This window comes from the organism of the source record quoted next, unplaced genomic scaffold, assembly GCF_019419815.1.
Source record: "Pyrus x bretschneideri cultivar Hongxiangsu unplaced genomic scaffold, Pyrus_bretschneideri_v1 Contig24, whole genome shotgun sequence".
NCBI classification, from domain to species: Eukaryota; Viridiplantae; Streptophyta; class Magnoliopsida; order Rosales; family Rosaceae; genus Pyrus; species Pyrus x bretschneideri.
The window spans coordinates 5,974,150-5,991,018 of NW_025999546.1; the positions used below are offsets into that span (position 1 = coordinate 5,974,150).

Consider the following 16,869-nt stretch of genomic DNA (forward strand, 5'->3'; position numbering starts at 1 on the left):
TAACACTGAACAAAATTGTCATCAAATGGTAACTATTTAAGTTGTTTTCACTTCCAATATTTTGTTTTCATTCACTCTTCTTTATTTCTTCCCCTTCCTTCCACCACCTTTCTTACTTTTCCTCATATCTCAAGTGCAAAAAGTAAAATTAAAAACTAAAAACTAAATAGCTATCAAACAGACGCTTCAATTGCCACATAAGTACTCAGTTAACAACAAGCAATTGCTGACAAAAACAGCTAAGATTGCGATGAGTTACCAACTTACATCCTTCTTTTAAAGGCCGAGAACATGATAGTTCAAATTTGTTGCATGATCATCTAAATTTAGAGACATGGGTAAGATTGCAAAATAACTAGAACCTCCTATTCATTAATGTATCAGCACCTTGTGGCTTTCTCCAGCCACCTTCAGCAGTCCTCTCAAATATGCGTGGCTGCTTCATGGGAAAGGTTTCTCTCCAATCTGGGTGTTTAATTAGGTAGTCCCATTGCCTGAATCAAGATTACCAAATTTAGTTAAAGCAATATCCCGAAATTAACATTATTCTATGGGATGAACATCATCCTATTTCTAGGAATTGCAACATAGACAAGTCTTGACTGATAGATTATGATTACACGAGCCAGAAACAAGAAAAACTTCAATGCATCTACTTGTGATCAACTTGCTGTGCAGTTCCTGTCAATCTTTTATTCTTTCTTCTTTTATCATGCGGAAATATCCTCTTTTCTTTCTTTATATTCAAATTCTTTTTCTGCGTGTGTGTGATCACTAAGAACTTTAAGATGGGTCTACTTTCGATTGTGCATACCTTCTCATATTCTCCACAAAATCTGGGTTCTCAGCAGAAGGTGAAGTAGAACACATGAGAAGGATTTCTGAATCAGAGTAGTGTTGTAATGACAAAGCAAAATGTAACTGCTGCAGTGTCCTGCATGAATAGAAACGATATGTGAGGTCAATGTTGCTGGCATGGTTGAACACAACTTTAAGAGAAGCAGAGATATGTTGCAAAGTAATTAAAAGTTGAAGGCATAATCGATGAAGTAACTCTTACCAGCAACATGGAGCTATCTTGAAATGATCAGTTTGGGTATCATATGTTTCTAGTAACTTTCTTTCCAACTAGAGTCCTCGTATGATACAGAAACTCGAATTCTCCTGACAACTTCATCAGGGCATCTTGAGGTTTTGTCAAAGATAGCTGGGGTAATAGATCCGGTGGAAGTTCCTATCTGAAATAGTGAAAAATATCTACAATATGAAGGATTTAACAGAAGTTTCACTCACACACATTACACAACATTATAAACTTCACAGGTGAGCACACAAAAAATGTGATGGTTTATCTCATTTTAAACCTGACTTAAATGAACATTAGCCATACAACAAATTGATATTTAATTCATGGAGTTGAAGCTAACCATGAAACCGTTGAAGCTTGGGTACGCGTTTCCCTCGGGATCCCTTCTAGTGTTATGCCCAAGAATGCATAGAGTACGTATATGGAATTTCTCCGGTCTCTTCCTTAAAGTTTCAACAATTTTGACACCTAAAGGGAAGGAATAACCATCCAAGTTTTCCTGACTTTCTGATCCAGTGCTTGTAGTTACCATGCTGCACACAAAGTTAAATATTTTTCAGCTTGAAGTATCCTGTTTCTGAGTAGATAACTACACCTCTGGAAAATCAATAACAAAGTAGAGGATCCTGGAGCAAACATTAGTTGAAACATCTTCAAATCCACCAACTAGATGCACCTGCATTTTGTGAACATGAAATATTCCTTTATTTATGCTAGATTCTATGAGTCAATAAAAAGCATATAACCATTTAAGTCACAAAATCATTTCAGTTAGGAATAGTACATCTAACTCCATATCCGTGTTATGGTCAACAAGGAGTGACAGCATTTGGGATAAACCCGTGTCCACAATGTTTGGAGAATCCATATGAGCAACTGAGGTCCTACAGTTTGAAAACACAATGAGAAACAACAGTACTAGAGCACCAAAAGTTTCCTAACTTTAATCGCCAAATGGAATGGTAGATGACATGAAAATGTCTTACTTGTTACGATGATAAGAGATCTAGAACTGGTCATATTTACCACTTCAATTGGAGTCCAAATTTTGGTGTTTGTTTTGGCATCTATGGCATTTCTTGTTAAAAAAGTAGAACCAAATATGAAATTACTATTTGAAAACTGGTATGATTTAAACAATTATATCCCCAATAATCCGTTTCTTACATTCCATTTCTAGGATTCCGGATGGCCACACCGATACAGGTTGTTGCTTCATCAGTTCCAACAAACTTTTAACGAGGAAGACCAAGAAGAAAAAATTGAAGTTAGCAAAGGAATAATTAGTAGTACTCTTGATACTAAAACTACAATTACCATGAAAGTGATCAGTTAATAGCTAGCAACCATTTCAGAAAAACCATCAACCAAAACCATCAACAATACAATGACACTAACTTACATCCATCTCTTTAAGGCAGAAAATATGATAACTTTAAGAACCATCAGGATGGCCATGAATAAATCATGAGATGACTTCCATTTTGCACAAGATAATAAGGAAGCCTATACTCGTAGCCATCAACCTATGTACTTTTTATTTTAGTTCACCATGCAGTCTCTATGTTATGTTGCACATTGCAACACAAGGATGCCTATATTAAAGCTGAAAAGAGTACCAGGACAGCTTTCAGCGTGCAGGACTATCAAATGCCACTTTCCTCAAATGAAGGCCTTCAACATGCATAAGGTTCTTGGCCACCATGGTTTCACTAACAGTAGTTACTACAAAGTTAATATGGACAAGATGCTAACCCTTTTCTTTGAGTTCAATAGGCCTTTGAAAGATAGCATGTTAACACTGGAAGAATGGTTCAATGGTTGTACTGGCATCATATACTAATAAGTGAACTAAGTAAAGAAAGGTTAAACTGATGTCTCTCCGCTGTATATATGAAAGAAAAAGTTCATGCCACATGTTGACGAGTGTTTGCCTCAAGGAATAGAGAAAGAAACATACATCCACCAATGCTGGATCAACAGTTGCATATTCTCTCTGGAACAAATAAACCCATTTACTACGCGGCGATGTGTCCAGAACTGACTCTTCACATACAGAGAATCTCCTCTCCGGGATAGCTTTGAACGAATTTGAGGCTTCTACCAAAGCAGGGTGTTCCAGTAGAGCAACCAGAGTATCCCGTCCCTGTTCACGAGCACAAGCTTTAAGTTCTATCATAAATGTGTTGCAAGGAGTGCAGAAATATTTTATGGAAAATGTAAAGTAGAGGAATTTGAGCGAGCAAATTATCCGTCAGAAGACAATTCCAGATTCTGTTTCTCAAAAAATGTAGTTATTTGAAGTTTTGGTATACTTTATTATTATATGTACAAATAATGTAGGTAAATCTAATAAACATAAACTTCATTAGTACTCATCTTGCAGATTAAGGTGTTGCAACAAACAAAATAGAAGTTTTAATTTTAAAATTTGTTTCATAAGTAATTGCATCAGAAACTTAGAGCATTGTGGAATTTGATAAAAAGATTGTATATTGATTTTGTGATTTACAATTACAAAGATACATGTACATATACATGAAGGAAAGCAGGAGAGTCAACAACTCCCCAATCCCCATACATAAAAACCCATAACTTACAACGGCTATGATTGATTAACAACCATGATTGAAGACAATGAGGTGAGGTGGTAACTGCAAACCGCATCAGCTGGGTAAGGTGGTAACTAGAACCGCATCAGCTAGGTAAGGTAGTAACTACAACCCATACCGTAAGCATCAAAGAATTAGCTTTATAATTTGTTTTGTTTCTACAAAGAAAAGCTCTTGACAACAATCGCAGATGAAATGCTGGACACAAATTTGGAATATCTACTTTTTAGAAATTTAAAAATTTCCGTTAGTATTGCCTCAAGTAAGGCAAACAGTTGGGCAACTTTATTGTTTCTACTTTACTCTTTCCCACCACATTTTTTCTCATCAACCAAACACATATATACCTATATATCTATCTATAGAGAGAGAGAGAGAGAGAGAGAGAGAGAGGAGAGAGGAGGGAGTACCTTAGGCGATGCAGAAGAGTCTGTAGAAAAGGGAAGCCCATCAACAAAGATCATGATTTCACACAAACACACACACAGAGACTCAGAGACGGCGAGAGCTGCTGATGGACAAAGTTGGAGTCTGACGACGAAGACGACCAAGACTCGAAACTTTGATCTCTCTCTTTTTTTATTTTATATATTTTGGTAGTGAGTGGGGTGCGTGTGGACTTGAAAGTTGCCAGTTTGGGAGTCGACTGACTTGGGCTTTCAAACTCATACCCAGCCTATGGTTTAACTGTGTGGGCCAATGCTCTCGAGTTCTAGATTTAAAACAAACTATTTTGTATTTGATACATGCAGTAATATGGGAGAAAGGAGCAAGATTTTAAACTTGAACTTGGCATCGTTAAACCCTAAACCCTACTTCAATAAAAAAATATTTGTTATAGCCAAGCCAACAAAGGCATCAAAACTAGAAAATGTTCATCAATATTGCTTGTAAAAATAAAAGATATGGTCTTAAATATGATACAAAGAACACAAGTGAAGGTTTTTACATGAATTTGATGGTTCACACCCTCCTTCCTACAAATTACATAAAAAAATTTCACACCCTCTTCACCTGACAATGAGTATTGCTTGATAGGAAATTTGTATTTACTTAAAGATTAGATAAAAGGAGGTTTGAGAAGTGTGAAGATGTTGAAAACATTGATGGATTAATGAATGCTCACACAATGATGTGGACTTAGGAAATGAATGAGGATTGTATTTTCAAAAAGTGTGTGCTGTAAATCTCAATATGTAATTAATACGTTTGTTTAGAGTTACTCTATTGCTATCAAAACATACTGAGAAGAAGAAAAGATCAATAACATCAGTAGCTATCCCTCCCTCTCTTATTTGTCATTTCCTTATGTTATAGTTACAATGTGATATTTTATACATACTTTGTTCATGTCAAGTAAATGTTATTTCTCTAACTTTTTTACTTATTTATAACTAAAGAGTTATTATATACAAATTGTATGTATAAAGCAGTGGGGATCTTTCTTTAACATTCAAAAATTAAAAACCAAAGCGTACCAAAATTCGCAAATTTCCCCGCCACTGCCCGCAGACACCACCATGGCCATAGATCCCAACCACACCACCGCTTCAGCCGCCGCCGTCACGGCCACGTCCGGAGCTGCCGCCCCCAACACACCCACGACGAGGCCCGTAAGACCCGCCGTATCATCTCCTCTTCCTCCTAATCTTTACGCAGCCCAATCCCTCCAAATTCGGACCCAATCGCCATCATCTTCACCATTAGCATCAGCAGCTGCTAATCATCAGGGGGTTCTGTACCCACTGGCTTCCTCAGGCCGAGGCTTCATTCCCCGGCCCATTCGCCCCGCCGCCGCTGCCGGAGGTGAACCCCCAGTTACTGTGGCCAACGCAGGAGCTTCGTACCCATCTCGGCCCCTTCTGAATTTCCCTTCGCAGCAGCCTATTTCTGTGCATTTGATGAGACCCAACTACAGCCTAGCACCTTCTCCTCTTCCTCCTCCTATTAGGGGCCTTCCCCTTATTTCTGCTGCTCCTGAGGTCTCGACTTTTCTCCTAGTTTTCGTTGGTTTAATTGATCTTTCAATGGTGTGCTTTTGATTCTACATTTTTGACATAGGTATTTATTCGTAGGGCGAACTACACACAAACACACAGTAAAGTTTTGCTGTTTGGTAGTATTCTTTGACTCAAAGAAGCCTTATTTTTTCTTTGGGTAACATCTTGAAAACTTGTATTGGGGTGAATTTATTAGGGAAAATAAGAAAGGTTATTTAGAATAAGCAAAAAGATGGGTACGAAGTTCTTCTTTTTCTACCTATGTATATTTCAGTCCATAAGGGAAAATATGCTTTATCAGAAGCTTTGATTTTTAGCACTTTGAAGTATGTATTGTACATGGATTGTTGTAATCAGAATAAAGAAGTGTTGGTGGTAACGTAGACTTTATTTTTGCTTTTGCAAATGCTTGCCCATGGTCAATAAAAAAACTTCTCAGCGAGCAGGCTTATATGAGTCTTGTCTTAAAAGAATGTTCTACATCTTGAACAGGTCAAGTTAGGCATTCATCTTGCTTATGTTTCATTCTCTTCTGAATAATACTAGGTACAATATTGTCGATGACAAGAGAAATTAATGCAGTTAATATCTCTAGTATTTGGTAGGCAATATGAGTTTTGAGCAAACTGGCCAGTCAGAATGGGTAAACTAGATAATGGAGTTAGTTTTGACATGAATATTATGCCAATCGAAACGTAGTAACTTTTTGGCCATTGAAAATTCTATGCCAAACTGAATACAGGTTTTTTTATTTTATTTTTTGCAACTCTTATTATTGTTTTCTGTGGCTTTATTGTTATTTTGTTTGCATAAAAGGTTTTGCCTGTTGAGTCTGAATGCAAGATTTGGAGATTTATTCAGTATGTCTTCTTCCTGGTTTAGGTTGCTCCATCTTCAGTTCCTGACAGCAATGGTTTTAAAGACATGAGGTAATGTTGGATATAATGCCTCGACATTTGTTTCTTTTAATATTTTTTGCAATAAGACTATTTTGTTTTTTCAAGTTGTGGACTGATGTAACTTGTTCTTGATGTGCTTTCTGCAGGGATAAAAACAAGATGATAACTTAGCTGTCATTAGAGGTCGAAAAGTAAGAAAACACTTTGCTTTCTGATTGGCTCTGCATCTATAGATGCATTATAATATCTTGCTATTAAGACTTTCGTTATATCCATTAATTTGCTCTAGTCGATGTCAAAGATCCCTTGGTGTGGGGGTCGTGTACTTAAATCATTGTCTAATTTATTTGGATATGTTGCATGGTTTATAACATCCATTTACAGCACTTAATTTCACTTCTATTTTAGGTCCCTTGATCATTTGATAGGTTCACTCTAGTAAGAGAAGCGGATGGCTAAAAATGGAACATAATTAGTGGCAGAAATGGCTACCTCATTCTATATTGAATACATGCTTTTCAATATTTTTTTAGTAGTTGGTTGAAGGCTTTGTTCTTCAGGTTTATGGTGGAATTGAATATGATAGAATGTCAGAAACAGTCTGTACTGTCATTTACTTTGTTATTCAGCCCTCTATTATTATGATTTCTTTGTTTCTATGTCTTTCAGTTTTTCTTCTCAGTTTTTTAGGTAAAGGGCATTGTGGTTGTGAATCAGCAGCTGTGCTCGGTGTGTTACGTACATCACCCATATAAAACACATATCATGAATTATTTGTAATGAGAGATGACCTTAGGTGTTGTGAAGATAATTTTCCCTCGTTTATAGGAGGGATTGGAATGAGTTGATGATTAACCTTACGGTATTTAGTGATTGTGTGGATATTTTGTTTGCTTTGAGGGAAAAATGTCATTCGATGTTTCTCTTTCGTTTAAGTTTATATGAATGATTGATGGAGTGGATCTGTCTGATATATTTTCTTTCTTTCTTTCATCAGTTAAATTCCTTCCTCCCTTTCCTTCACGTCAGGGAAGTTGTTTAATCATCCTTTCTGATGGTAGCATACCTAGAGTATTTCTTGATATTCATATCTACAAAATAGAATGGCAGTGTAGAATGAGCACAATAATGTGCAGGCATCTATTTAAGATTCATCTAAGGGTTGAGAGTGCCATTCTACAAACCCATATCATGTGTGCCTCTGCATGCATCACATCTCTACATACTTTATGCCTAGACAAAGGATAACCTTTTAGACACATGAATGTTCCATTTGTGAAAATGTAATAATCTGCTCCTGTTGTTGGGCACAGTTGACTCAGATGGATGTCTGTTGAAGGACACAATTTAGTTAGAAACTGCAACCCATCATTTTGATATTTACTTCCTCCCATGGACACCCTACAATGTAGTCCAACCCATCGCCATCAACCATATAGCTAAATTTTCAAATACATATAGTACTGATGCTGCAGTTAATCCAATACTAATGGCAGCAGAAACAGTAGAGAAATTAAAAAAAAAAAAAAAAAAAAACCGCAAGTACAACCTGGATTTTATCTTTTCTGAGATGAATGAATCGATCCTTCATAAAAACCTTCTGGATGTATGTAGGATAACCAGTATGCAAATTATAAGTTGTCTTTAGTTCACATACTATTTTTTTGGCGTCAATTATTTGGAATTATTTTTATGCAGGTCAGGGTGACAGATGGAGCTTCTCTATACGTGCACTGTCGGTCATGGTTGAGGAACGGTTTTCCTGAAGAAATTCAGGTTGGCGTCATATCATAGGTTGAGATCTTGTTTTGTGTAGTGTTTGATACTTTGCTTTTATCCTATAAGAATCTAGTACTCGATCTTTTTGCAAGCCTAATTTGTACTCAAGTTGTTGTTTGAAAAGCCTAGATCCACATGTGCCTTCATGTAACATTTGTTAATAATTCAAGAGTGCTGACACCCATCCCCTGAAATATTGGGTTGGAATGCGTCCAGTCTAACTCTGTGCTAATGCCTCCCGAGTGAATTATCTGGTCATATGAAACAGTGGATATATGATACGACATCTTGTTACTACCTTTACCAGCTAGTTCATCTAGACAATTAACGTCTTAACACATTCATTAGGATAAATCCTACTATAATATTAGTAGTCTCACATCACGTACCATGAAAATGGTCCTCTTACAATAGAAAAAGATTATGGACTATAATGTCGCCAGCTATTGTGCCCCGGGGAAAAATTTAGGTACAACTTGTTGACATCACTATTGTTTATAATTAGACCAAACAAGATAGGAAACTGAAAGCCCATATGCGTACCTGAATTTTCTAGGTTTTTTTGGCCAAACAAAAGGAGTCATCAGTATACTGCACAGATGTATTGTTTTCCTTAGCAGTTCAAACTGCACATTAATGTGGGAATATACTAATTTGATTTTTGATGCAGTACTGTTGTTACCTATTTCATTTATAATGATTTTACCCTGATGATCTTGGAAATTTTTTACTCTGCTGGCAGCCACAATATGGTGATGCTGTAAGGTCTCTTCCTAAACCTTCACCAATACCTATGGCAAGTGCTACTCTTCCAAAGAAGGAAGGGGGTGAAGCAGAAGAAAAGGAGATGATAACAAGGACGAGGTTGGGTTTTTATGATAACCACTATATTTGGCAGCAGTAATCATTATTTTGAATTGTTATAAATGGAAACAAAAAGTTGAGATATATGACTTCAAGAGTTTGTTTGTCAAATTGGAGTATCATAGGTTCTTCACTTGCCCCCAACCTCTAGCCAGTCTTTAGGTTTTCATTTTGGTTTTTCAGAAAAAAAAAAAAAAAAAAAAAAGAAGAATCTGCACTGTAGATTTTACCTTTAAACAAGTAAGTTTTAAGTTTAGAGGGCACATAAATTAAAAAGTGAGGCTTCTATGTTTTCGAACCTGTCCATTCCTATATCTAACGATTAGATGTATAGTGCTTATTAAAAATGTACTTAGTTTCATTGTTCTCGCTTCCAGGCTGAGGAACACATTGAGCGTTTATCAACACATGATCTGTTAAAAAGACATGTCAAACGCGCCAGAAAGGTTCGAGCACGGTAAGTTTTTCACAATCTGGTCCTTACACACAGTGAGTCGACTTTCCTTTGTCACAGATAATCATTTTAAGCCTTGAAAGCTGATTTACAAACCTTAAATTTCCACCTTAGTTGAAGTTAATGGGTTTAATTGAATATCATATATGAATTATAATTACCATTTGCAAGATTAAGTTAGGGGTATATTTGCGGTTGATTTATCTCATCCATTTTATTTTTCTGTTGAAGCTTTGATTGTGAAAAATACCTTGAAAGAGAAGTGGATTTCGGTTGCCACTAAACTGAATCAATGGGCGTCTAGGTTTGCCTTTTGAAGTCCAAAGCTGGAGGAAAAATGGACCTCTTAATTTGAGATATTAAATTGCCCTAAAAAAATGAAAAATAAAAGAAATAGAAGAAAGACATTTTAGGTTTTAGCATGTGCCTGCAAGTTCTCACTCTATATCCCACATGCACCCAATTTGGTTTGTTAAGTTTCTGAGTATTAATTATACTATATTGATAACGCATGCTGCCTTAATCAACGATTCATGAAAGAAGGTACCAATTCACCATTAACCCAATGTCCTTAGGGTTAGCTCAAGTGGTGTGGGAGGGTGGGAAAATGGATTAGGATTAGGATTAGGCCAGGTCAAGAGTTCGATTCCCTCCGTTGTAACAAAAAACAAAAACAAGGGGCTAACAACCTTATATCTTATACTGATAAAACTATATATTTTCTAACAGCGTTATCGCTCTCTAGGTAAAGATAAGTCATACACTATAATGGGATGTTTTGTTTTCCAAAAAGCTTTGGTATTACGCTTTCTGCAGATAAAGCATACTGCAGAGGTTGACTAGCTATTTGGTGTTTATTTTGTAGATTAAGAGAAGAACGCTTACAGCGAATTGCAAGGTACAAGTCTAGGCTTGCGCTTCTCCTTCCTCCCTTGGTAGAACAGTTCAGAAATGATCTAGCTTCAGCAAACTGACCCATATGTTGCTCTATCGGACCTAATTAACATTGAGCACAATGGACTTTCATACCAAATCAGTTTTTTTTCTGGAATGATGAAAAATGTGTACGGTATTCAAGCAAGTTCGCTGTACAAATTGTACTTTGCTGTAACAGTCAACATCATTGGTGGTATGTTACGTGGGCGTGGTAGATGATAGGAAAAAATTGTGGGAACTGAGTGAGCTACAATTTTTTGTTTTTCCATGCGTTTGAGTGTAAGTTGAGCGTTGTGAGTTGTTACGACACCAAAAGGTTTGAGTTGTATTGTAATATTCTTTCTCTGGTCATTTTTCGTTTATTTTCTTTAACAGATGAGCTTTTAGACATGCAGCTGCAAGCAGGCGAAGTCGTCATATTTTTTCAAGGCCTCGTTCCATATTTTGAAAGAAAATTTGGAAAAGTAGCCAAAAGTTGGCCCCTCTCGAATATAAGCTAACATTTTTAAGCTCTCAAAATTCTAAACCCAAAGTTGGTGTGAAAATATTACCCTGCCTTTAATGACTAAAAATTGAAAAGCTATTCTGTTATCAATCCGGATCGAGGTCACAAAAAGTAGAAAGAGAAATAACCAAGTTTTATTACAAAATTTACATACAAAAAGCAACTTTCGGAAGCCATCGTTTATGCCTAAATATGTGGCTTTCAGTCTTCTACGAACAAACCGCAAACAATTGTCAATAATCTCCACGGGATTCACCTTTACACATATTCAAGCACAAAGTATTTGAGCTATGTTCAAAAGAGGCTCAAACTTAACAGGTCAAACTGCTTTAGTTAACATATCAACTGGATTATATTTTGTACACCAATCTTTTCTATGGACGATGCCATGTATAAAATAAAACCACGCATCGATATGCTTTTGCCCTCGAATAATAAACTAGATATTTGGACAAGGGAATAATACTCTGACTACCGCAATGTAGCTTCTGAGAGTCAAAATGCTATTCTCGTGTCCAACTATTAAATTGTTATTTTCACATCAAAATGTTATTCCCCTAGTAGTGTAATATTGTCACATCACCTTTTGGTTAACTTTTTCAATATTCATATTTCATACATGGTTCAAATTTAGGTTATTTTTCTAATCTTCCTTAAAAATAGAATTATTGGATATCTCCTCATGAGACCTAAAGGATCTTATAAAGGAATTATGAAAGGAAATGATAACCGTGTCTTCATTTTTTTCTTCTTACACATCATTGTTTAATCTTATCTGTTGTTTTTGTTTGGTCTTGTCATAATAGAGAGATGTGGGAAAGATAAAGATGATACGTGATTATCATTTGTCTATTAAGAGTTTAAATAAGGAAAAAATGGGGAGAGGAATCCGAAGAAACTAAAATTAGAAACTGGTCTTTAAATTGGTTGAAACTTGGAAAGGTGTAGGATTAAGAATTTCCTACACCACATATAAAATAAAATAGTAGGATGTTGTTCTTATCCATATCTTTTGAAATGTCAAAAAGGTTGTGGTAGGTATCTTAATCACTAATTTTCCAATCACAAAACATAGAATAAACTTCTGTTTTGTTTTACGCGCGTACATTTCTTATAAGCTTTGTGAAATAAATTAGTGAAGACTGAAAAGAATAGGTGATTAATTCCCGTTATTTGCCAATAAGGACGTCGGAGATGGGTCCATGGTCGGTCTCATATTTTTATCCTTTAAACTTGCATGATTATGCATACTTCCAATCGGAATCTCACATGGTATTGTTGTTTCATGCATGTCACCTGCATGTGTGATGTGCATTGGACAAGGAGAGCCAACGCATGCATGCATTCATAAACCAATATTTCTATCCAATCACTGATTCACACTTGTTTTCTGGTCTCCAATGATCACCCTGCATCAGCATGCATGCTGCACGATCCATTTCTATTTTGCTTCATTCAAAAGCCAAGGATGAATTAGAGTACGATATGATATGATTATATTAAAATTTAAACCCTAAACCCTAAGTCATATTGTCTTCTGATTCTTGTCCCTTCTCCCCACAACGACAGCTTTGCTTTTTTAGGCTGGGAACACTCCCATCTCCATCTCCCAGCTACTACTAGTTTCCAATTTCCATCAAGTTGTAATATGCATGCCTATGCTATGATATACGATGTTAATTGATGCAACACCGCCCTCTAGAATTTTCAATTTCATGAAATGAAATCATCAAATCCCAAAAGATAACCTTTCAAAGCATGCATGCTTGACAAATCAAAATCCAACAACTCTTGTTTATTATATAATACACACCCCGACTTTTTCGTAATTTCTTGAATTTCTTAACTATGTTTCCTTCTTAATTCTATTTCTCTATCAATAGAAAAGTGGAAAACAAATAAACTGTTGGGGCTTCAGAAAGGGGAAAAGAGGGAGAAAATAAAGGAAAAAAAGAAACCCAATTCTATAAATCCCATCAAGGCATAACCTGAATGAAACAGAACAAACCCCCAGAAAGAAAACTATGAACCGTTTACTTTCCTAATGCTTATTTTTTCTTTCTATACGTATATATGTAATGTACATGCCCACCAAATAAATGTAATCCTATTTGGAAGGAAGCTTTGGTAGTATTCATGAAGCTGCGGAAGAGGGGTGGGATTTGGGTTGAAAAAATGGATAGAAGCTGGGTCTTTTGGGAGGGAATTTAGCTGCTTGGACTTTTGTAGCACTAGTTGACTCAACTTTATTATTATTATTGTTATTAGTATTGTTGGTGGTTTTGCTGGCGGGGTTAGCGGTGGTGGCTGTGCGCTCGCAGGAAGGACACATGGTGAGGGTGGTGGCTGGTGATTGCATGGAGAATGGGTTTGAGTGATGAGTAGCCTTCAAAGCCCTCAACTCTTGTAGCTCTTTGTTTAGCCTTCTGTTCTCTTCCGTCAGTGTCTCACAACATCTCTTCAGGAACTCACAGTCAACCTCCGTTTGCTTCAACTTTGTCCTGCATTCAATTAATTCACATCATCACATCATCCATTATTCGAGTCCCAATATTTTGCGTAAACTAATTGTCTTTGTCGAAAAGATCAAAATTAAAGAAGATAAACTCTTAGTCTCTTATGCTATTACTAAGAGTTAACAAGAACTCCCTTTTAGGTAAACTCTTAGTCACTCTAAAAAGGTCATCGTGCACTTGTATAAATTTATTTTGTTTGTGTTTTCATAAAGCTGAACTGCAAAAATAAGTGTCAACAAGAACTCCCTTTTTGGTAATACGATTTCTACGTTCATATACAAAGACAGATGCAGATGATATAGCTAGATTAGATGTATAGATACCTTGCTCTTTTATTCTGAAACCAAACTTCAACTTGTCTTGGACGAAGACTAAGCTGTTTCGCCAGTGCCAGCTTTTGCTTCTGCACCATTAATTAATATCATAAATAAATTAGATCTCTATATATATATGTGTAATTAATATGTTCCTAGCGAAAATATACCTAGCTTATATATGGTCCTCATTCATGGTGCGAGACAAAGACAAAGAGTCCAATAAGAGAACATTTTCATGTGTTTTGTGTCCTTAATTATATATAATTAAAATTTTACACTTACAGGATTGAGAGTATGGTGTTCTTTGAAACTTTCTTCAAGAAAAGCAGATTGTTCCTTGGAGAGCCTGAGCTTCTTTCTAGAGGTGTTAGTGTTACCATTGATAATGTCGTCCTCCTCCTCATCGCTGCCCACCCTGGAATTAGATGCCCTTTCTCCCTCATCATCTCCTGCTTCTGCAGAGTGAGCCCTCCTCTTGTAGTTGTAGACGTTGTGGTAATTATTATTCAGATCATCACCTGCACTGCCCTTGCTGTGATTATTACTGCCGATATCCATGATCTGAAACGACGACGAACCACTGTTCGTGTGCGTTGACGACGCAGCAGCCACCACTTCCTCAACTCTGTTGATCACGTTCATGGACAGCACACCAGCTATTTATGCCATTAATTAATACCCAGAAACATAATTGATTAAACCCTAAATAAAAAAAGATAAATAATTAAAATTGTAATTAATGAATTTAATAAACTCCATCTCACCGTTTTGAATCCGATTACAAGGAGAAGTAGGCCAAAGGAGAAGATCAAGTTGAAGTGGTACACGATCATCTACATGAATATGATCACCATCATCATCATCTTGTTTTTTATCTGCTGCAGCTGCTTCATGTCTTGGAGGACGATGAGGAGTACTAGTAGTACCAGCAGCACAGCTTGGACCGATTGATAAGCTCATGCAAAACTCTGTCGTTTTAGTGGTGGTGGTGGTGTTCTGATCTGATCGCTCTGCAGGTTCCTCATGACCTCCTAAGCTCAAACAAAGCTCCATAATCTTCCAGAAATTTGAAGCTCTAGTCTCTTGAAAAAAGATTCTGTTTTTATATGCAACCGCAGACTCAACCAAACACTACTCTTTCTTTTCTTCAATTTCAACCTTTTTGTGATTTATTAATCAATTTATGATTTTTTCTTTATTGTATAATAATAATTGAGGTTGTTTGTGGGAACCAGTTTGACCGACAAACCTTAGTACTCAGTTTGGTTGACAAACACACGTGAAAGGAAGAAGGAAGAAACACAAGAGACTTCATTTCAAGATTTTGCAATCTTCCTCGATCGACCTCAATCCTCATTCTTCACTCAGTCGCTTAGCAGGTGACTTGGTGCCTTATAACATTTTCAAGGGACTAGGAAATTTGTTGAGGCAAATATGTACATTTTATTTTGGAGTGTACTTTTGATGTGGTATTTGACCTAATTTATTTGCTTAGTGGTCTACAAAATGTGGTGTCTCAAGCATGTTCTTTTCAACGAACAAGGCAAAATAGATAAACTGGATCAATAGTTGATTTTTGAATTAAAATAGTCTTTAGAAGTCACGGATTCCGATGGACTGTGATTGCTTTTTTACTATATTATTGTCATAGCAAATCTAGTCTCGTCTCTTAAGATTTTGACAGATTTCATTTTTCTTAGTTCTAACAATATACTTCACCGCCTTGTATGTATAACTATGTCACCACCATCATGTCGCCACCATTTGAAATCGATACACACACACACACACATCATTGAGCAACCAGTGGCGGACCCATAGAGGGACTTGGGAGGTCCCAGGACCCCTTGGCAACCCTGAATCGTTGTTTGAAATTTTCTAGGGACCCCTCGCACTCAAGAAGGAAGGCCTGTGTGTGCAAGTTGTAGTGGGTGAGCAGCGGTGTCTTCGGAGAAGACGGCCGCGTGAAAAAGTTTTCTTTATTAAGGCTTGGCCCAAAACGCTCTTTTTGGCCAACTATTTTAATTTTTTTTAATTAAAACAATATACAAATCGTAGTCGTTAGTGTATATTTTGTTTTAATTAAATTCCCAGCTAGCATGTCCCCCAAGTCCCACTCTTCCCCATCCCTTCCCCCATCCCATTGTCCTGATTTTCACAAATTCACCCAATCCCCAATTCCCTAATTTTCAAAGCTCCACACCATCACCATTTGGTTCAAAATTCATGCAAGTTTTTGGTATTCTAATCTAATCTCAATTAAATTATATTAGATACTGATGGAGGTTTATAGTCAATGATTTGATATGATTATTGATATGTTTTATGTTTGTATACTCATGTGATTATTGGAATTTAGATGGAATTTTTGTTTATTGGTTAATTGGTACATGTTTTGTGTTTTTTATCAATTGTGTAATGTAGAAATAAGAAACATGGAAAGATTTTTCACCAAAGCCAATAGCTCTCTATTTGTTCGGATAATTTAAGTTCAAGAAAAAATGAGTGTTACATTGATTTGAATATTCTTGAAAGAGATCCGAGAATAAAACTTCAATGTTATTTTTGTCTATTAATTTTTTGACCTTTATTATTGAAACTCTTCGAATTTAAAATCTTGAAACCGTCACTGTGAGCAACTATCAAAACCAATAAAGCCATTAAACCACGCTCTAATAGTTAGAACTTCTAATCAAAAGTAAACCCTAATTAATTAATATCAGTTCGTATCCACAAAAGAACTCATCATGAATAGGTTCGTGCTTCGATATTCTCTTCTCTCGATTCCTTACAATTCGTGCTCTCAATAGGCGAGCATATATTGGACACGTTAACCTGAAAAGAGAGGCCAAAGCCGTGCATGTGTGTTGGTAACCACTCTCCTATCATCGAGTTGGTTA

The 16,869-nt window shown here is 36.4% G+C and overlaps 3 protein-coding genes across 3 annotated transcripts; 1 reads left to right on the plus strand and 2 right to left on the minus strand.

Annotated features, from left to right (window-relative positions):
* Window positions 1-171: 171 nt before the first annotated feature.
* LOC103947155 (protein N-terminal asparagine amidohydrolase) lies at window positions 172-4,290 on the minus strand. Its single transcript, XM_048586111.1, is given in 10 exon segments — window positions 172-494; window positions 815-934; window positions 1,061-1,121; window positions 1,124-1,238; window positions 1,428-1,586; window positions 1,701-1,763; window positions 1,872-1,971; window positions 2,255-2,319; window positions 3,048-3,233; window positions 4,110-4,290. Coding segments are annotated over 10 exon segments (1,062 nt in total). The 5' UTR covers window positions 4,164-4,290; the 3' UTR covers window positions 172-355.
* Window positions 4,291-5,219: 929 nt separating this feature from the next.
* On the plus strand, window positions 5,220-10,982 carry LOC103945927. The gene is made up of 8 exons (XM_048586146.1): window positions 5,220-5,681; window positions 6,582-6,628; window positions 6,750-6,789; window positions 8,297-8,374; window positions 9,120-9,241; window positions 9,568-9,574; window positions 9,619-9,698; window positions 10,561-10,982. The coding sequence occupies exons 1-8, from the start codon at window positions 5,220-5,222 to the stop codon at window positions 10,667-10,669; spliced, it is 945 nt and encodes a 314-aa protein (XP_048442103.1). The 3' UTR covers window positions 10,670-10,982.
* A 1,893-nt stretch (window positions 10,983-12,875) lies between these two features.
* Window positions 12,876-15,378, minus strand: LOC103945820 (homeobox-leucine zipper protein HOX11). Its single transcript, XM_009356403.3, has 4 exons — window positions 14,734-15,378; window positions 14,252-14,625; window positions 13,976-14,055; window positions 12,876-13,637 (listed from the first exon to the last, which is right to left on the minus strand). Exons 1-4 carry the CDS (start codon window positions 15,020-15,022, stop codon window positions 13,271-13,273), a joined length of 1,110 nt encoding a protein of 369 aa, XP_009354678.1. The 5' UTR covers window positions 15,023-15,378; the 3' UTR covers window positions 12,876-13,270.
* Between the last annotated feature and the right edge of the window lie 1,491 nt (window positions 15,379-16,869).

Bases quoted from the DNA above. Each gene is read 5' to 3' on its own strand.
- LOC103945927 (XM_048586146.1), top strand. From the start codon at position 5,220: ATGGCCATAGATCCCAACCACACCACCGCTTCAGCCGCCGCCGTCACG. The intron at 5,682-6,581 runs GTCTCGACTTTT...TTCCTGGTTTAG, and splicing joins TTATTTCTGCTGCTCCTGAG to GTTGCTCCATCTTCAGTTCC. The intron at 8,375-9,119 runs GTTGGCGTCATA...CTCTGCTGGCAG, and splicing joins GTTTTCCTGAAGAAATTCAG to CCACAATATGGTGATGCTGT.
- LOC103945820 (XM_009356403.3), bottom strand. From the start codon at position 15,022: ATGGAGCTTTGTTTGAGCTTAGGAGGTCATGAGGAACCTGCAGAGCGA. The intron at 14,626-14,733 runs GTGAGATGGAGT...TGGCATAAATAG, and splicing joins TTGTAATCGGATTCAAAACG to CTGGTGTGCTGTCCATGAAC. The intron at 14,056-14,251 runs GTAAGTGTAAAA...TTAATGGTGCAG, and splicing joins AACACCATACTCTCAATCCT to AAGCAAAAGCTGGCACTGGC.